The sequence below is a fragment of the Sceloporus occidentalis genome, unplaced genomic scaffold (genome assembly GCF_023333645.1).
Source record: "Sceloporus occidentalis isolate IW3139 unplaced genomic scaffold, rSceOcc1.0.p SCAF_6, whole genome shotgun sequence".
NCBI lineage: Eukaryota > Metazoa > Chordata > Lepidosauria > Squamata > Phrynosomatidae > Sceloporus > Sceloporus occidentalis.
In genome coordinates this window covers 25,556,217-25,577,987 of record NW_028316986.1, presented here as the reverse complement: position 1 = coordinate 25,577,987, position 21,771 = coordinate 25,556,217, and the positions used below count along the sequence as shown (strand labels likewise).

The 21,771-nt window shown below is 40.3% G+C and overlaps 1 protein-coding gene across 2 annotated transcripts in view; it reads left to right on the top strand.

Annotated features, from left to right (window-relative positions):
* EPAS1 (endothelial PAS domain protein 1) overlaps window positions 1-21,771 on the top strand; it is a 160,381-nt gene that overhangs the window by 106,337 nt on the left and 32,273 nt on the right. For both annotated transcript variants that reach the window (XM_089529147.1, XM_089529145.1), the window contains exons 3-6: window positions 4,917-5,068; window positions 6,730-6,814; window positions 9,155-9,273; window positions 9,366-9,568. In XM_089529147.1, the coding sequence (XP_089385273.1) occupies window positions 4,917-5,068; window positions 6,730-6,814; window positions 9,155-9,273; window positions 9,366-9,568 (559 nt within the window). The remainder of the gene's footprint in view (window positions 1-4,916; window positions 5,069-6,729; window positions 6,815-9,154; window positions 9,274-9,365; window positions 9,569-21,771) is intronic.

The following is a 21,771-nucleotide window of genomic DNA, read 5'->3' as shown; positions in this document are numbered from 1 at the left end:
AGCTTCTCCAAGACAGGGAAATGAAGACTAGGTATGAACCACTCTGCTAGTGTGCAACTCTGAAATACGCCCATCACTCACTCAGAGTATGATGGAGTCTCCTTTGGAGGTTTTTAAACAAGCTAGATGGCCATCTATTGGGAATGCTTTGATTGTCTAATCTTGCAAGGCAGGAGTTGGACTGGATGGCCCTTGTGGTCTTTTCCAACTCTATGATTCTGTGTCACCTGGTTCCTTTAATTCAATGGTTTCCAAACATTGGTCCTCGAGATGTTTTGGATTTCAGTTCCCAGAGTTCCTGACTGTTGACCAAGCTGTCTGAAGCTTCTTGAAATTGAAGTCCAAAATCACCAGGAGGATCAAACTGTGGGAATCACTGTTTTAAGTACATTTGGTATTCCAGCAAGATACAGCAGGACAGTGCTCAGCTTGTGACCATAAAACAGGAGCAACTACTCCAGATGCTTGTAATAAGATTTTAAAAAATGTTTCAGGAAATCCATTCAAAGATAGTGGGAAAGAAATCAAGCATGATTACAGAAGGCCGTCATGTTTGCATTCGTGCTTGCAAGTGTGCTGGTAGCCATCATGGAGGAGAATCCATGACTGCTTCTCTTTAACATGGACAGATCAAAGACTCTGCTTCTTAAAAAAAGGAAGAAATGGTGGTCTGCATATTAAGCAAATGGTTACTTAAGCCAAGAGGAAACAGAGGGCCAAATGTTAGTGTTAGTGTCAACTAAAACAGACCCAAGGAATCAGTGATAACTTTGGAAGTCAACACTTATCAAAGTTGCATTGGTTCATTAGGTCTGCTGTACCTGGGAGTAGCAGTAGGACTCAGCCCATAATAGATCTTTCTCTCCCTCACTCTCTTTGTCCCCGAACTGGTATGAGTTCCCAGTGTTGGTGCTTCAATTTTCACAATTGCCAACACATTCCTAAGCTAGCCTGCTCTCCTTCAGTGCAGCACAGGATAGTGTTCTGTGCCAGTGCTGAAGCAAGAATCCATTGCCTGGAGCTTAAGTCAGTTTCTATATGGGGAATGGGTCCAGGAGTTCATTCTTTGCCTCAGTCAGTGTAATGTCTTGTACAGTCATCTGTCCAACACTGGGAACTCATACCAGTTCGGGGACAACAGATTTCTGAAATCTTGTCTCCATTTTGCTTTACTCCAGATGGGGCTTCTCTTCCATAAAAGTGCAATGAATCATTCAGTGAATAAAAGCTGCTACAAATCAGTGCTTTGGAAAGTTACATTTTTGAACTACAGGTCCCAGAATCTCTCAGCCATCATGAACAGTTGTAGCCTAATCAAAGAGGCACAGCTCTAACAGCAAACTCTAGTAGTTTATGCTAAGGTGGGAAGACTTTGTGGAAGTGGAATGGGGCAGGGAGATGAACACAAGGCTTGTTTCCACAGTGCTTTGTTATTATCTCTGAATATGGCCATTGCCACAGGTTTGGGGAAGTTCTTCTTGTACCTGATGCTTGTTCCACAATCCCTGCATGCACAGCTCCTCCTGGCCAGCCTGGTGAGTGCTTCACACTTCTACATCCAGGTTCTACTACTATAGCAGTCCTCTAACATGTATGTGTGAGTTGGAAGGGATAGATATGTTCCATTTCCTACTGCTGAGACACCTTCCGGTGCCATGGATTGTATATTTTCAGCTCTAGTCCCTTCAAAGGATCCAGATACCTGTTTCATGGAAGCCATTATTTTACCTGAAGCACATTCTTTATAGATTAGAGGCACTATAAAAGGCATCTTGTGGGTGTTCATATGCAGTATTGCTCCATTGTGTGGAGCATTGTTTAACAGAGCAAGTTGCACAATAGGAACAATCTTTCCACCACTTTAGGCCCCAACCCTATTTATAACCTCATTAAACTTGTAGTCTTACAGCAATACTGCTCAAATGCAGGAAATCCACTCAAGCCCTTTTGTTGTTCACCACTTACTCCATGGAATGGTATGAGGCCAAACACTTTACTTCCAGTTACAAGAGATGTTTACTTTTCCATAAAGACTTTCTTGGAAAGGCCCTTCTACAGAAAATTTAGATTGTCTGGGCCATTAGCTTTGGTTGCATCAGTCATGTGCTTTGTAGAGAGCTACAGAAAGCTCCCTTCCTTTCCATCTCTCTCCTTTCCTTTCTTCTTATTCTTTTTCTTCTCTCTTTTCTAATTCTTCACAGCACATTCCAGAATCTCCTGGTCAGCCATGCTGAATGCTGCTGCTTTTCTGACTTGTGCATGTGCAACTCCTAGCAACTTTAGCAGACAAGATCCTGAAGTGTAAAGATATATCATTGAATGCCAAAGTTAGGATGGTTTGTGTTGTTATATTTCCAATTTCTTTGCATGGTTGTGAAAGCTGGACAGTGAAGAAAGCTGATAGGAAGAAAATCAACTCATTTGAAATGTGGTGCTTGAGAAGAATTCTGCAGATACAGTGGACTGCTAAAAGGACAAATATATGAGTCCTTGAGCAAATCAAGCCTGAATTCTCCCTAAAAATCAAGATAACTAAACTGAGATTGCCATACTTTAGTCATAGCATAAGAAGAGCAGCCTTGGTAGCACAGTGGTTAAATGCCTGTACTTTAGCCACTCACTCAAAACCACAAGGTTGCAAGTTCAAGACCAGCAAAAGGGCCCAAGCTCGACTCAGGCTTGCATCCTTCCGAGGTCGCTAAAATGAGAACCCAGACTGTTGGGACTGGGTAAATTAGCTTACTTGCTAATCACCGCTATGATCTTTGGAATAGCGGTATATAAATAAAACAGATTATTATTATTAATTATTATTAATTAAGTGCATTGATAAGTGGTACAGAAATGTACTTGATATTGCTATTGCTAAGACATGGCTCATTAGCAAAGACCATAACACTTGGCTAGGTAGAGAGCAGTAGGAAGACCATATTACAGTTGATTAGACTGAGTCAAGAAAGCCACAGCACTGAATTGGCAAGACCTGAGCAATACAGTTGAAGGCTGTATTTGTCTCTTTGAGGTATCTTATTATTAGGGTTGCCATAAATTGAAGACAACTTGACCGCACTGAACAACAATGCTAAGGTAGCCATGTGTCCTAATTTACAAATGATATTCCTCTGTTGAAAGGCTTTCAGATGATGATCTTCTGATATCTTTGAAGAGCTGCTTAGTTCAAGTCCCTTTTAAAGTTCAAAAACTTGTAAGTAGGGAGAACAGGGACCATGATACTCACCATGAACAATTAGCAATTGGACAACAGACTGAGTAACAGGAACATAGGTTATATGGTCACTGTGGCTTGCCTCCTCTGGTGTAATGTATTTTGCTTCTACTCATAGCTATTTTGCATCTATACATATAAATTAGCACATGAACTCTTAATACAGTTCAGTGTTTTTGTGTTGGTATGTTTTCCGTGTTTTTGATTGTGGGAAGCAGGTAATTCCACAACCAGCCTATATATAGTCAGTGGAAAGTAAGTTCCACTGAATGCAGTGAATCTCGCTGCCAAGTGGGCTTTCCTAGGATTACAGCAGGGGCAAAAAATCTGTAACTATGGGCTATTTGGAGCTTCTAACCCAGTCCCTGCATCAAACTTCCCACCCACAAAATGGGACAGATTGTCCCAAGTTGTTGAACTATAATTCCATGGGCAGTGGATACCTCTGTAACATCAATTAATCTGCAACCCCTCCAAATGATGGCAATTGATTAAAAATGTCAAAAATAAATAAATAGCAGTAATTTCCAATTTAGTTTTCAGTCCATGTTTGGCTGTTTGAGTGGGAAGGGAGAAGTGCAGATGTTCACCCTTGGATTATAGTCATGTTATGTGAAGTACCATAATAGTAAAGTACTATGCCATAATCTGATGGTTAAAATATGCTTTCTATAAAAGCAGCATTTTGGACTATATATTGGATGTTATTAGAAGTGTATTAAATGTTGACATGTTTTAGACTTCTTCTTCTTCTTCTTCTTCTTATTATTATTATTATTATTATTATTATTATTATTTCTATCTTGCCTTTTCCCCAGATTGGAACTTAAAGTGGCTTACAAAATTTTTTATAAATTGTTAAAAATTCACAAAGTGCAAAAGTTAAAACATAACTAAACAATCAGGAAAAAATAAAACAAAGTTTAAAACATAAAACTGCATGCATGCACCAGCACAACAATTAGTGGTATCCAACATTGTGTAAGATGGGCCTTTTGTAGTCATTCATCAATGCATGTCGGAATAGGAAAGTGCCAGTCTAACATCTCTGGGAAGGAAGTACCAGAACCTGAGGGCAACCCCTGAGAAGGTCTTCTCCTGCATTCCCACTAGATGTAACTGTGAGAATGGTGGGAAAGAGAGAAGGATGTCTCCAGCAGATCTCAAATAGCCCGAACCTGAGCCATATAGGGCTCTGTAGGTCATAACCAGCACTTTGAATTGTGTCCAGAAATGGACCAGCATCCAGTGGAACTGTTGCAACAAGAGAGTTGTGTGCCCCATGTAGCCAGCACTCATTAGTAATTTGGCTGCAGCTCTTTGGACCATTTGATGTTTCCACTCTTCAAAGCAACACCATGTTGAGTGCATTATAGTAATCCATCCAGAATGTAACTAAGGCATGTGTTGCCATGGCCAGATCTTATGTCTCAAGGAATGAGCACAATAGGTACACAAGCTTTAATTGTGCAAATGCACTCCTAGCCATCACTGAAAACTGGGTTTCCAGGCTCAGAGCTGAATCCAGGAGCACACCCAAGCTATGAACCTCCATCTTCAGGGGGAGTGTAACTCTATCCAGCACAGACTGAATTCCTTGATCTGGCTTTCAGGGAATAATACCTAAATATTATTTCTGGTCTTTCTTTTGATTCTCCTCCCTCCCTCACTGCCCCCATCCCTTACACAGTCTGCACTGAAAATGAGAGCGAAATTGAGTCAGATCAGCAGATGGACAACTTGTACCTGAAAGCTTTGGAGGGATTTATCACTGTCATCACACAAGATGGAGACATGATCTTTTTGTCAGAGAATATCAGCAAATACATGGGCTTGACACAGGTAACATGTTCTCTATTATTTTCACACGTCACAGGCTGGATAATAATCACATCCGCTTCTCCCTTTTTGTCTTCTTGATAGTATGTTCAATATAATTCAGTGAATGCTTCCTGCAAATTTGAGTGGGGCATACTGTGGCTGCTGCAGTACTTTTCAAATGAAGAGAAGGGTTCCTTTGTTATTAGGGGATTATGATCCACTTGTATGGAAATCTTGAATACCCTAAAGGCACCAGATCCTGTCTGATTTTGAAAGCTAAAATTTCAAGCCACAGTTACTACTTGGATGGGAGACCACCAATGAATACCAGGTGCTGTAGGCTGTATTTCAGAGGGAAGAACTGGCAAACTCACCTCTGAGTATTCCTTGCCTTAAAAAAAACCCTGTGAAATTTATGAGGTCACCATAAGTTGACAGGCGACTTGAAAGCACATACAAACATACATGGAAAGCATTGGTCCTAGGAACAAGCAGAATAAAGAAAGTAAAGAGTCCTGTGTTTGCAGTAATTTAATACAGGTTAAGTCTCCTTTATAGCAATAACAATAGCAAGTACATTTCTATACCACTTATCAGTGCACTTAAGCACTCCCTAAGTGGTTTACAAAATGTAAGCTAATTGCCCCAACAATCAGGGTACTTACTTTAGTGACCTCGAAAGGATGCAAGCCTGAGTCGAGCTTGAGCCTTTCACTGGTATTGAACTTGCAACCTTATGGATTGTGAATGAGTGGCTGCAGTATAGGCATTTAACCACTGCACCACCAGGGCTCCTTTATCCAAAATACTTGGGAACAGAAGTGGTTTGGATTTCAAATTATTATTATTTTATTTTGGAATATATATATATATATATATATATATATTGAGACATCTTGGAGATGGATTCCCAACTCTAAATATGAAATTCATTTATGTTTTGTATACACCTTGTACACATAGACCAAAGATAATTGTATACACAATATTTTTAATAATTTTTTTGCATGAAACAAAGTTTGTGTACATTGAACCATCAGAAAGCAAAGGTATCAATATCTCAGCCACCCATGAAAATGATGCAGTGAGTTTACTTTAATTGCGATTAACCAATAGGATTTAGGCCATATATCTGTTTTAATGCAAAGTGTACTATCCACACAAGCTTTGTATTTAAAGAACAAGGTTGCATTTTTTAAAACATGGAATAAATTTCAGTGTCGTGGCAGTGCAGTAATTCAGGGCCAATAATAACTTCAGGGATTGCAGGCCACAAAAAGTCATAGAACATGTGTTGCTAAACCCAGATTTTGGAAAGGATATAAATTGACAGTCTAGTGTCTGATCTGCACTAGAAGATTAATGCAGTTTGATACCGCTTTAACTGCCATGGCTCAATGTATGCAATTCTAGGATTTGTATTTTTGTGAGATACTTAACCTTCTCTGTCAGAGAGCTCTGGTGCCACAACAGACTAATAATCCTAGGATTTCATAGCACTGAGCCATGGCAGTTAAAGAGGCATCAAACTGCATTATTTCTGCAGTGCAGAATCAGACTTAATCTTTCTATAAAAAGGTACGTTGTAATGTCATCTGTATTCCGACAGTTCACTTTTTCCTTTCATTTTTCCTTTATTTATTTTGTGTGTTGTTGTGGTTGTTGTTGTTGCTGCCAACCAGGTGGAATTGACTGGGCACAGCATTTTTGACTTCACTCACCCATGTGATCATGAGGAAATTCGAGAAAATCTGAGTTTGAAAAATGGCAAGTAATATTCATCATCATCTTCATTAGTAATATTTTAAACAGTGGGCTTTAAGCATGGTTAGCAAGAGAATGTGTTTCCTGGAGTGCCTAATCTGATTTTCCAAAGGATAGACCTAAAAATAGCTGCTTCTCCTGAGGAATGTATTCTAACCTAGAAATAATTTCTTTTCTCGTTCTTGTTGGCTCTTGGGTGGAGAACTGACAGTCTGAACTGAAGATTGTGGACCATAGGCTGTAGGGTTCTGCATCTCAGCTTCCCCATTTTAGCTCTGTCCCATTATCATAAGAGATGGTGTGGAGTGACTGCATCTCCTTTGCTGTAAACTTGTCCAGTTCTTACTTTACAACTGCTGGTATGCTACCTTAGAAAGGTTAACTACCCACCAACACCCAAATATTAGCTGACACCAACGTAGTTGTTACTTGACACTACTACAACAAAGTGGTGTCAAACTGCTATAGCACTGTAATGTACTTCTACTCTAGGGCTGCATCTACACTGCAGAAATAATGCAGTTTGATACCACTTTAACTGCCATGGATCAATTCTGTGGGATTCTGGGATTATAGTTTTGTGAGATATTTTGCCTTTTCTGTCAGAGATCTCTGGTGCCACAACAAACCCCAGGATTCTATAACATTGAGCCATGGCAGTTAAAGTGGAGTCAAACTGGATTATTTCTGCAGTGCAGATGCAGCCTAGGAGAGATTGCAAAGATCCTTTGTGTTTGCATGCTCACAAAGGCAAGTTAAGAATTGTGCCAGAAAATTGATCCTCCTTTTCTTAGAGGACCTGCTTCATGGAGTCAGATATATTTTTCTGTGTTATTGAGACTAGCATGAACTCCACAATCCTGATGTCAAAGACTGAGATTCTTCGGCATACTTGGTGTAATAACTTCTTTAGAATGTAACCAGCATTCAGAAGTGGTCATGCCAATAGGCAACTCTTATAGGGAGATGCTAATTGTTTGATTTAGCAATCAGCCAGTCAGAAAGTTGGTGAAACATCTGGAAACAATAGATATACAGCACCCAAAGGGTGGAGTTGGGATATGAGCTCAATAGAAGGCTGATATATTTTTTCAGTGAGGTAAATGACTGTGCTTCTCTCTGTTATGTGAATGGTTAATTTTTCTTGATAATTTTAGCCCACATGAAAGTAATATTGTTGTTTGAACTGAGGGTGCTTGAGGAATTCATTTATTTGTACACTGAGAAACAAACTGACCTTATCTTGCCCTCCTAGACTAGTGTGGTTCAAAATGTAATTTATGCTTTAAAATTTTCAGCTCTGCTCAAAAGAGATGACAGAATGCAGCTTAAAATGTTTGGAAACGTAGGCATTTAGATAGTGTGTGTCAATATACTGAAATGTGTGTTTTCTGAGAAAATATGATTAAAGTGTGTTAAGCAATATTTTAATTTCACATTAACTTAGAAACAAATGGGGCAGACTTGTGAATGAATATATGTAGAATTGGCATGGAATGAAAACATGGAATGATCTGATTTAAACTAGGGCTGGAAACCATTTCATTCACTGTGCATTGGGATAAGAATATATTATGCCTTCACTTTTTGAAAACATATACCAACTGGAATTCAAAAGGATCTAGATAAACTCAAAAATTGGGAAGAAACATGAAATGCAGTAGAAACAAATGGAAGATTTAGGCCACAAACATCCATGCTCAGGTATAGAATGGGGAATACACAAGTCAGCATTACCGCATGTGAAAAGTACCTTGAGATTATTGTTGATCATACATTAAACGTGAGCCAACAGTGTGATGTTGCAGCAAAGGAGGCAAATTCTGTTTTAGCTTGCATTAATAGAAGCATAGTTTCCAAGTTAAGGAAAGTAATAATCCCACTGTATTCTGCACTGGTGAGGTGTCTCATTTGTAGTACTACATTCAGTTCTGGGTACCTCATTTTAAGAATGATACAGACAAGTTGGAGTGGGTTCAGAGAAGGGCAACAAGGATAATACGAAAACATATGCAAGCTAGCTGTGTTGGCCATATAGCAAAATACAATAATGTCTAAAATCCACAAAACAGTTATATTTTTATTGGGTCAACCAAAATTCACAATATACATGTTGCAAGCTTTTGCAGCTCCACTGGCTTCTTCATCAGCAAAGGTTTTATAAATCATACAGCACAAAGAAAAAAAATCACAGTGTTAGTCATAGGGTTGCATTTTGTCAAAATGTTGTTGTTGTCCTCAGTTCAGATGCTGTGGAGAGGTTGTCATGAAGGCTCCCCCACCCCTTTTACTGGCTATGTAGATCTTGGGAGATCCTTAAAGTCTCGTGCACATTTTTCTTAGGTCCAGGCTTTGGGAAAAAAAACAAAGAGATGTCCATGGATCGTGACTTCTTCATGAGAATGAAATGCACAGTTACCAACAGAGGCAGAACTGTAAATCTCAAATCTGCCACATGGAAGGCAAGATATTTTACTTACATTGGTTGAAACATTCAATATGTTGGGAAGGGTCAATACTATTTAATAATACATATGTAACCTTTTTGTTTCAGGTTTTACACTGCACTGGACAAATTAAGGTCTATAATACCTGCCCTCCTCATGCTCTGTGTGGCTATAAGGAGCCTCTCTTGTCCTGCCTTATATTAATGTGTGAACCTATTCAGCACCCTTCCAATACTGACATCCCATTGGATAGTAAGACCTTCTTGAGCCGACATAGCATGGACATGAAATTCACCTACTGTGATGACAGGTAAAATGATCAAACAAATCGCATCAGTGGGGAATGTCTAGCCCTCTTGATGTTGTTGGACTGCAACTCTCAGCAATGTTAGCTAGCATAACCAACTGTGGGAGATTATTGGAGCTGCAGTACAACAATATATGGGAGGCTACACATTACACATCATTGTGTATCATGAGGAACACTGTTGCATTCCCAGTGTGATAAATTGGGAAGCACCTTCCTTTTACATAGATTTTTAAACAGTGGAGCAAAAGGCAATAACTATATGGGGTGAAAATAGCAGTTCAAGTATGGGGACAAAAAAAACCACACCACATCGTTTTGGGGATAATGCTAATTGCATTCCATGTAGACTGGACATCATGAGTGAATGTCCAATGTAAACATTATGGACATATCCAGTGGAAGTGAATATGCCAGTGAATTACAAATGTTGAGGTCCTAGAAACACTCCATCCTGAAATAATCCTGTGACCCTTCAGCAATGCAGAAACCCTTTAGGAATGCACCAGTTTAGAATCAGGATGAGGTTTAGGTGTAGATTGTGTTCTGGTCTATGCAAATAGCAAAATGAGGCAATGGACTCTACTGTTCCAACAATCAGGTGTGATAATACTTTTGAATTCTTTCATTATTTGGAAAAAAATCACCCTCGGATATTGAATATAAAATTAGGGGGTAAATCCAGTAAATCCCAGTTAAGAATAGATGCACTGAAATCAATGAGGGTTATAAATGTCAGTATATATACTCCACACACCTCCATGCCACCATTCTCTGAAGATGCCAGCCATAGATGCAGGCACAATGTCAGGAATAACCTGTTCCAGAACATGGCCACATAGCCTGAAGAACCCACAAAAAATTACTTTGACAACATTTTAACTTCAATGGCTCCATCCTATGGAATTCTAGAATTTATAGTTTGGTGAGGCACCAGAGCGTTCTGACAGACCAAGCTAAATATTTCACTAAACAACAAATCCCAGGAATCCACAGGATGGAGCCATGATAATTAAAATGTTATCATACTGCTTTATTTCTGCAGTGTGGAAGAACCGGAGGTCTCTACTCTCAGCTTTTAAAATTTGTTGGTTTTTTAAAAAAACTTGAACCATACAGCCCTTCAAAGTGAGGTCAGTCCTCTGCCAATCTTTCAAATAGAGAACCCATGGTCACCCTTGAGTTGGAAGCAAAGCTGTGCAATTTGTGAACTGCTAAGCCAAATGTAGCAGTCCAGTAATGTACTGTAGCCCAACATGGCAGCAACTTCCAGAATGGTACTTGTGTATTGATCTGCCACAGCACTCTTTTGTTGCAACTTCCAGATTAACAGCGAAAATGGCGTGAGTTTTTATGGATGTGATCTTGAAATATGGCAGTTGTACTAATAGGACTTCAAAGATACAACCACAGGTTGTAGTAACCTGGTCTAAAGTTTGGAGTTGGTCAGTGTTTTAGATTTGTAAGCTGCCTTGAGTCCCTGTTCTGGGAGGAAGGCAGGATATTAATAATATTAATAATAATAATAATAATAATAATAATAATAATATGGTGGTGATGATGATCATGATCTAGCTGCACATCTTTGCATAATTTGCCATAGGTTGGCAAGATTGTTCAAACAACAGTTTAACAATTATCAGCAACATATGCCATAATTTACACAGCTGAAATGAAGAAGACATTTGTTCTGGAACTAATTATTTTCATATGAGCCCATGCTTTCCAATTACATTCTGGAATATTTGTAGCTATATAGAAATACAGTATATCTATTCCTTAAAAATAAGCACTGGTGCAACAAGAAAGCAGATGTGCTGAATTGCCATCATTGGCACCCTTGCAATCAGTGGTTGAAAATAAAAGAACAACATTCAGCATTGTTTTGACCCCACTGTACTTTTTGTTAACAAGTCTAGCTGTTGTACAACTGGGATTGCAGGAAAGATTAGGCAAATGCTCTTATTACTGTGCAAATACCACTTGTGACTGAGATCAGAACATTTCAGGACTGGGTATGCTAGAAATAGGCTGTGAAAATGCCATATAAGTTTATGCTGGTTGTGGAAATTAACCAGTGAAAGTCCATACTGCACAGCCCCACTTTATGGTTTTGGCTTTAGGTTGTCTTTAATTGATGTCAAGTCAACTCCATGAATGAAACACCTCAAAGACAGAGCCCTGCTCAAGTCTTCCAGACTCAGGGCTGTGGCTTCCTTATTTATCCACCTGTAATGTGGCCATCCTCTTTTCCCAGTGCCTTCTACTCTACCAGACATTAATGTCTTTTCTAGTTTTAAAAGGAGCTGGTTATGGAAAAGTCTTGTGTCTGAAACTAGAACTTTGGAAAGTTACCTTTTGGGGGTCCAGAATACCCTCACCTGGGGGATTCTGGGAGATGTAGCTTTAAAATAACTTTTCTAAGTTCTGTTTTGAGACGGAAAAGAATCTCTACTAATTAGGAAGTAGATGAGGTATAGAAAAAATGTCCTTTGCATACAGATATTCCAGACTAACACAGCTATGTCTCTGAATTCTACATTTTGGAATAGTTAAATTGTTATCCAGCAGTAGGCAAAGAATACCAAGCTAAATCTGTATATGTATTGGGGAGAGTAAGAGAGAGAGGATATGAGCTAGATATGAGTTTTCCTTCTTTAGAAATACCCAGATTCTCTCAGATCAGGAAAAGATGATAAAGAAAAGACAGTTATATTATTTATTTATTTATTTATTTATTTATTTAGTGCTGTAAATTTACACAGCGCTGTACATACAATCTTTTAATTAGACAGTTCCCTGCCCTCAGGCTTACAATCTAAAAGGACACGACACAAAAGGAGAAGGGAGTGGTGGTGGGGAAGGGGATGAGGTCCAGCAGTTCTTCTCTACCTCTGAGTCCTGGACCAGGGGAGATGGACTGGAGGGAGGGATTGGCTTCTTAATGGATGGGTACAAAACAGAGTAAATGTATTTGTTTTATTAAACAGTGCCAACAATAGATCCTGGTCCAAAGTGGTTGCTGCAGTCCCAAGGCATCTTGGGCGGGGGCAGCTTCAAGCCGCCCCTTCATATCAGTCTGTTTCCCTCCTAGATGTGTTGGGGTTTTTTTCCAGATGCTACAATATCCAGCTTGCCTTAGGAAAAGCAAGGAGAACAATGAAAATATAAGTAGCAGAGTTAGCATGTGTTGATGCTGGCTGAGCAGAAGACAGAGAGCTAAACCCAATTGTTACTCCCAACTAGAGCAGACCTTGAACCTATCAAACATATCTAGGTGTTGACTTACTAAGTTTTCATTGATTAAACAAATCAAAACTCTTTAAAACATAAGAACTTGTAGGATCAGGCCAAAGGCCCCGGATTCTCCAGTCGTGTTAAAGTCAACGCCAAATTATGATAACTGTATCTATCATAGGGTTTTCTTGGCAAGATTTATTCTGAGGTGGTTTGTCACTGACTTCATCTTAAGCTTAGAGAGAATGTGGTTATCCAAGGTCACCCAGTAATTTTCCATGGCTGAGTGGGGATTTGAATCCTGGTCTTCCATAGTTCTAGTCAAAAATTCAAACTCACTACACAACACTGTCTCTCTAGTCGAGCCTACTGTTTCCTAAAATAGCCAGTGCCAATAAGTAGCCCATAAGTAGGGATGGAAAAGTAATGTCTGTTAGCATAAATTTTAAACAAATATATCCAATTCATAGCCTGTGAGATTTTAATGTAAATTTACTTCTGTGAATGTCACCACTTACAGTCAGTTCAGTTAGTCCCACATCCCAAATTTTGTACCCCTAATATCATATCATATCAGTATTCTTTAAGAACTTCTTCTTGATACGTAACACCTGCTCCTGCTGGTAGTAGTTGCTCATAGAGATCAACACTGCCATCCATATTTTCAGACTTTCCTTCTAGGTTGTTATGATTGATGAATGATGAATGCCCTTCCCAGTTTAATCTAGACCTAAATCCTATTATTAGTGCCAACTAGAGTAGACCCACTGTATCAAAGGGCTTTACCTATGGGTTGACTCAGCAGTCAACAATTCATTCAATTGGTCTCCTCTAATTGAGAGCAATAGAATGCAAGCCCTGCACTGCTAACAGTCAATCAAAACATGCAGTTGTATCATTGGTATAACATTGATAACAATCATATAATCATGTACTCCAGAAACATATCAAGGCAACAAAAATACACCTTTAAACACAAACTGTGCTATTGTACATCATATATTCTGCTTATTGTAAGAATATGGTAGGATACATCTTTTCAAGTTGCTGTAGACTTTGTGTGTTTCATTAGCAGATCACTATGAATCCTAATGGCAATCATGTTATACTTTCTGGTAGTTGTTAAATGCTTGTTGGACATATGGTTTTGTTGTTGTCTGGTCTCTCACTATGCTAGCAGGCATAGTTAATTTTCTTGGGCAGTGTCCATATAAAATAAGCCCTTCCCCCCAGAAGATACAGCACTGGAATGGTTGCTGCAAGTAAATAAATAAATCTTCTTGTTGGATTAATTATGTATTCAGCGGACCTACACTTGCTCATTAAAGCAGGAATAATATATTTCTCTAAACCTCTGGTGTGAGTAAGACAAAACTGGAAGGATTTAGAATGACTGTTAACAAGTGGCTTTAACTGAGTGCTTAACTGAAGGACCTGTTGAATTCAGACTTAAAGACAAGGCCTGTACAGGATTCCATTCAGCAAGTTGTGCCTGTTGTTGTTGTTGTTGTTGTTGTTGTTGTTGTTGTTGTTGTAATATTTATTTCTTATCCGTCTTCCCCATGGATTGAGGCAGGGGACAAGAACAATGAGCAAACAATATTATTTAAAATACATCAGTTTAAAACACATAATTTTAAAAGACACATAAGATATACAGCATATGTGGGCACGGCATACGCAGCTTACGCTGAAGCCACGCGACAGAAGCAGCAGTGGCGCACACACTGCACTGCATGTATGAGCCCAATTGTTTTCAATGGGGCTCGAGCATATGCAGTATTTCCCTTACTTAGAGGGTCCGGAACGGATCCCTGCATAAGGGAAGGACAGGCCATACACATACTAAAATAATCCACATTTAAAATCCATCATTTAAAATTCACAATTAAAAAATCACCTGGATAAGCCTGCCAGAAGAGATTAGTCTTTAATGCTCTTTTAAATTCAGACAGTGTATTCAGCTGCCAAATTTCTTCCAGCAAGTCATTCCACAGTCTAGGGGCAGTTGAAGAAAATGTCCTCTGGCTACCAGTTGTCAACCTGATCTTGGCTAACTGAAATAAATGCCTGCTAGAGGACCTGAGTGTATGGGCAGGTTATATAGGAGGAGGCGATTCTGTCGATAACTGGATCCAAACCATGTAGAACTTTAAAGGTAATAATCAGCACCTTGTACCTTGCCTGGTAACTTAACTGGCAGCTAGTGGAGTGATTTTAATATTGGTGTAATGTGACCACTCCTTAATGTCCCAGTAATCAATCTCGCTGCTGTGTTTTGAACTAACAAGTTTCTGAATTTGGTGCCATTCCAGGATACTCCAGTCCATTGTCCTTCAGTCCATTCACCCACCAGAGCCCCAATAATCTCTCATCATTCCAGAGCCATTGTGTATGTTCAGTCCTCCTTTAGCTTTTGGAGGGGAGTTTCTCTACCTACTGAGTTTGCAAGACCATAGCAGGACTCTTAATAACAAGGTGTCTTGGAGAGTTTGTTCATAGGATTGCTGTTAGTCAAAATTGACTTGATGGCAATTAACAACAACAACATTACCACCTTTTCTTCCATAAAAGGCTTTCCTTCAGTTGTGTGGAGGAGGATACCTCTGCAACCCTTCGCTTTCCCCTGAACCAGTAATGACTAGAGACTTCCATGTCAATGGATATGAATAGTACCATTTTGATCGTATGAGGAACAACACTTGGGACAATGAGTTTAGAGGCTGAGGAGATTAACTTTTTGTGGGCAGTGACTGTGCTGGCTAGAAGATTTTGGTAGGAGTTTTCTCTGGATTCAACCCTGTCCCCCAAATATATTCAGCACCTTAGATAAATCCTTTAAGCTTCAAAGTAAAAACAAGTGTGGATTCCACACCACACTGATATAGGATGCCCTGAATCTTGTGTACGAATAGTGCCATTTTGATAGTATAAGGAACAACACTTGGGTGAGTGAGTTTAGAGGTTGAGGAAATTAACCTTTTGTGAGCAGTGGCTATGCTGGCTAGAAGATTTTGGTAGCTGCATAGTGTAGTGGTTTGAGTGTTGGAATAGGACTCTGGAGGCCAGGATTTAAATCCCCACCCAGCCATGGCAACCCACTGTGTGACTTTGGGCAAGTTACACCCTGGAGTATATCACACGGAGCTTTTGGGTGGTTTTGTAGCTCAGTTCCAGCTCACTTCCAAAGTGATTGCATTTCCAACGATGCGGTTTCACCTCATAAAGGGACTGTTTTATCAGACACCATTGATTTCTATGGGAGCCCCTTGCGAATTGCTTCAGCAGCGTTTCTGAAGTCACCCCTCATTTTGGTTAAAACGGAAAAAAAGTGACTTCAGATAATTCGCTTCCTGGCTGCCTTCAATTGCACTGCGATTTTTTCTGGTGTGGAAAAGCACTCCGATGCCACCCTCCCTGGCCCCTGCGTCCTGCTCCGTCATCCCCCTCCTCTTCCTTCATGCCATCTCCTCCTCTCTGCCAACCAGCTGATCCCATCATCCCCTGCGTCCTCCTAGACCCCGATCTGCTCCACTCCTTCAGCCTCCCACCAATCCCATCATCCCTGCCTTCTCCTAGACCCCCATCTGCTCCTCTCCTTCACCCTAACACCTAACCCATCATCACCTGACTGCTCCTGCATCCCCATCTCACTCCCTCACCACCTAACCCATCATCCCCTGACTGCTCCTGCATCCCCATCTTGCTCCCTTTGCCACCTAACGCATCATTCCTGCTGCTCCTGCATCCTGATCCTGGCCCCAGGGACCCCCAGCCACCTATCCCATCATCCCCTGACTGCTCCTGCATCCCCATCTCGCCCCCTCTGCCACCTAACCAATCAGCCCTGCTGCTCCTGCATCCTGATCCTGGCCCCAGGGACCCCCAGCGACCTATCCCATCATCCCCTGATTGCTCCTGCATCCCGATCCTGGCCCCAGGGACCCCCAGCGAGCTATCCCATCATCCCCTGCCTTCTCCTAGACCCCGATGAAGGATGACAGCTAAGGAGGGGGCAGGGAAGGAGGACAGCGTGCAAAGCCCCACTGAGCATGTGTAAGGGGGCCGATTCGATTTGTTGACCCCTCACAGTATGCTCGGGTGTGGGAATACAATGTGCACTCACTCCCCTTTGCTTGAGTCCGCATCACGTGACTTGCTTGGAATCCAACTGACTTCTGTTCTCCCTCACTTCGGAAGGACAACAGAAAGGCAACCAGGGGTGGTAAAACATCACGTTTTAACCTCAATCCGAATTGCTAGAGAGGAGTGACTCTGGATCTGGTGTGAAAAAACATCACGCTTTGCATTGCTAGAACATTGCTGTGAATCTGAGCTGCAACCCCCCCCCTCCATATGTGTGATAAGGTCCTCTCTCAGCCTGAGAGGAATGGAAAGGTAACACCCTTCTGAACAAATCTTGCCAAGAAAACCCTATGATAGGTTCACCTTAGGGTCACTATAAGTCAGAGGTGACTTAAAGGCACACACACCACCACCACCAACAGTAGGCAAATAAAGTAACTTTTCCAAGTTCTGATCTATAGGATAGGGAGATATGAGTTATGGCTGCTAGACCATCAGGACTCATCCATAGTCCAGAATCTTTCTCAGGGAAAGCCTTCCCAAAGGAAAAGCCAAAGGCATCACAGGTTATGTTGCTATTTCTTAAAGAGGTATAGGGTCAAACTTGATACAGAGCTATCATTTGGGAAGCAACCCTTTGTTTATCATAATATCATTGTTACTGCTATGTGCCTTCAAGTCAACTCTGACTTACCATAGGGTCTTCTTGGCAAGATTTATTCAGAGGAAGCTTACCATTGCTTTCCTTTAAGGTTGAGAGAATGTGACTTGCCCAAGGTCATCCAGTGGGTTTCACTGGGATTTGAACCCATTGAAATTCTAGTGGGATTTGAACCCTGGCCTCTTGGAGTCCTAGTCAGAACTCAAAGCACTACAACACACTGAGTCATAATGCATAGCTTATCATAAAACCAAGTATAAAGAGAGAAACCACAAACAGAACTATGCTACTTGCAACATCAGCCTGGATACAATGCTTCTGGTCTCTTCCCTTCTTCTCTTATCTATCTGTGAAACGTGTCGCTTGAAAGGGATTTGGGCAAAGTGTGCAATATGACATGGACAGGCCATTTAGCATCACATCTGGTGCTTAAAGCCACATGGACCTAGCTAATGCAATTTCCATATCTGCCGTCTGCATGCATTAAGACTTTTGAAAACCATTTATTCTGAATGTACTGCAGGTTCAGAACAAAACTAGCTACCCCAGTAGCAGCTTACTACTCCATTTGTGCAATTTGTTGCAGGTGGTTCAAAAAAGCTGAAACTCAAATTCCTTCAGTTAGTCAAATTTTATGGAATGGTTTATTGGGAACAAATTCATTACAAGATTAATTATTTATTTATAATATATTTAATAAATAAGTAAATAGTTATGTAACAAATCCCTTTTCTGCCCCAAAGCTATATACAATTGCATATGTAAAAAACATTCATTTAAAAACAGATTTAAATTAAAATGCCAAATCAGATAACACAGTTTTGACTGCTTGAAGCTCAACAGATATAGAACCAGCCCAACTTCCCTTTCAGGGGGGTTCTAGGATTGAAGAGCTGCTAAAGCAAAAAAGCTGAGTCTTATACATACACCATCGTAAGCTATTGAGAGGGTTTACTAAAAGAAAAACCACAACCCAACAAAGTCACATGCTTTATTAAGAAATAATGCCACAAAAATAGTTCTGCTAAAAGATTAACTGAATATCAACAGGGGTGCATGGGTGATATCCTCCAATTTTCAAAAGAAGTTATTTTTAAACTTTAATCATTAGTTCAACCTCAGATAGATATGGTTTATGATTTCCATTTTTTCCCACATTACCAGAAATTTAAGAGCACAAATATAGTTCCCTGACATTTAAGACATTTAGCATCTTAAACAGATTTTGCAGTGCTGCGGGTGTACCTCTTGGTTGGTTTTGGTTGAAAGGCAATGAAACACCACTTCCAGTGTACAAGGTAATTTTTAATCCAAGATTATGTCTGATCCAATTGGACATGACATTTTCACAGGACACATAGGCTATATAGAAGGTAATTCTGTGGTTTGAACTGTTGAGAAGTTAATGTCATGTTGAGGACATTAGGCAAAGCCTGAAAGAATGTTAGGGGATTAAGATGCTCAGGATTGGCATGGGAGCCAGGAATGAATGCACAATGTTGTCTTTCAGCTGCAGAGTAAAATTCATTGTCAGACATCTGCAAAGTCTGTCTGAGCTTTTCTTCCTCAAACACTCTGGCCAGTTCCATTTTAAATAATGCACTTTTTCTAGTATTTAGGAATCTATCTCACTAGCCACTTGCTGCTTGGTTAGTAGTTCTGCTACAGCTAGAAGTGTTCATAGCTGCCCTAGAAGGAGTTTACTGTAATTCCATTGTATGTGGAACCTTTGGCTGTAACTTCCATAATCCTCATCATTGGCCATGCAGGGTGGGAGCATCTTGGGGTTAAAATCTCTGATATCTAGGAGGCCAAATTTTCTTCTCCCCTGGCTTTTACCATATAGGCCCTTCTCTTTGTTTGAATAGTTTACTAGCCCTCTGCTGTTTCAGATCTATGCAGGTTCTGTGAAATGCATAATAATTTGCATTTAATTTGTGACATTCTGCACACCTGTAAAGCAGGGTAGATGCAGACAGGAGGTGGTTGATGACCTTCATTTCTACCTGCTTGCTTTTTCTTCTCAAAGTTTCCTCTGAAAGCCTACCTAGAAGAAAAGTAAATGGGGAAAAAAGGAATGTCAGCAGTGAATGGACACAATATTCCACATTTCCTCTTCTGTAGCACCTTTTAGGGCCAGCCCTGTTCTTAGGTACAGTCAGGTTGCTTCAAGTAGTAGATGCTGGGTGATCTCAAGGGGAGAACAGCAGTTTTCCAGCTGTTCCAGACAACCACTCCTCTGTGTCCCAAGCTAGTCTGATACCTTTAGGTGAGATAGGTAGAAATGTAATTCTTTACACGGGCCCGTTACAAACGGGCCTTTGCGGCGCCCCCGTCACGTGCTAGGGGTTGGCCGAGGACCTAGCATCCATACCGGCCTCACCCCTAGTACGTGATGGGGGCGTAATAATGGCGGCGACCTATACACACGGGCACCGCCATTTTGACGCATAGCGTCCGTATGTCGTGCCCGGGATGTAACTCCGCGAGTGCACGAGTAGCACCTCGCGGTGTCCCATCCGGGGCGCAAGAAGAAGCACCATTTTGGACACAGCAACCAGCAGCAGCAAAGCGCCACTTTTCGGCGGTCTGTAACCTGCCTTTCTTCTTCAAAGAAACAACTATGCAGTAATTTTAGCATATTTCTTCCTGCTATTAGAAATTATCTTAAAACCATACCATTTTCAAAACCAAAGGACTCATTCTGTGCAAAATTCACTCAGATGTTTTGAACAGAAAGCAATATTTTCTCCACAGAATATAATATTCCTGCATGGAAACATTATTTTCTGCACACAAAATGCTCTTTCATGTGCAGAAAATAATGTCATCCATTGAAATCATCCATGTGCTAATTTTGCACAGAATGAGTCATGAACTGTGAAGATTCTCATCAGTTCAAGATTTCTCAACACTCAAAAAATATGGGGGGAGGGGGTTTGACATTTTTTTAAAGATGTTTTTATGTTCTTTTCATCCCTAATAGAGAGTGCTATCACCACCAATGCTCTGTATTATGTGCCTTCTCTCCCATAGCATGTATGTGTTGTGAGACCCAGGCCTCACATTATCATGGCCATTTAGCCCCCCTAAATCTGAATCTAGAAAATACCATGTACATTACGAACTAGTACAAAGCTCATCTTCTAGAGAACAAGGATCTGCTTTCTTGCTTTTTGCTGCTGTATCTCCAGCTTGCTTATTAAAAAAAATAATAAAACCTGTGAAATGCATGGGGAGGAAGAAGAAGAGCCAGATTGTTCCAATGTAGCACAGAAGTCAGAATCCTTGTAAGAATAGAGTGTTACGATCATTAGTGATAATGGCAATTACGTGCTTACAGGCAGAAGCAGCTATGTGTGTTTGTTCTAGGGTTGTATTTCCTGGCTCTGTAAGGTTAATGTCAACTGGGAATGATGCAGTTCAAAGGGGTGTGTGGTTGAACGTGGGGGGACACATGCGCATTGTAGCCTTTTGGCTTTGCAAGGTTTTTTTTTAAAAGATTCATCCAATTACGTTATACAGCAGACGATACAAGATGAACTTTGACTTAGATATGATCAAAACTATACAAAATGTAACAAGGTTATCCTGAAATCCTGAAAAAAAAGGGGGGGGTATGAGAAAAAAAAGAAAGAAAAAGGCTCTCTTTTCAATGCCATGTGCAGTAGTCATTTTGATATAGTATATTTTAGATTTAATGGGATTTTTTTTTAAAAAAAAGTCTTTGCAGTTAGTACATTTGTAAACAGTTGTGTTTTTTGAGGCCAGATCTTCATAGCATTTTTGTTTGTAACCCAGCACTTGCTTGTACATTGGTGACGTAAAGAACAGAGTCACTGTGTGAAAATCTTCATGGAATTTAAGTTAGGAAACATTATTGCATAACTACAGCAGCTGACTCTCAAAGAATTGGAGACCCGCTTTTAATATCTTGCCTAATATTTGTTTAAAATTTTCCTTAATAAGGGCCATACAAAAAGCAATGAGCTAATTGTTAACAATGAATTCCAGCTGGTAGGAATCAACATTGTAGAAATGATGGAAATCCAAAGAAGAATGAAAGTCAGAAGTCCACTTGGTTTTTCTTCTTTGTTGTGTTGATTTGCTGCCTCCTGAGAAATTAGTTACAGCTGTGGGTTGTCCATTATAGGAGTTACCGAAGCTCAGAAAAATTATGATCTTGTCCACACTTGTTAGAATCAAACACAAACAATGGATC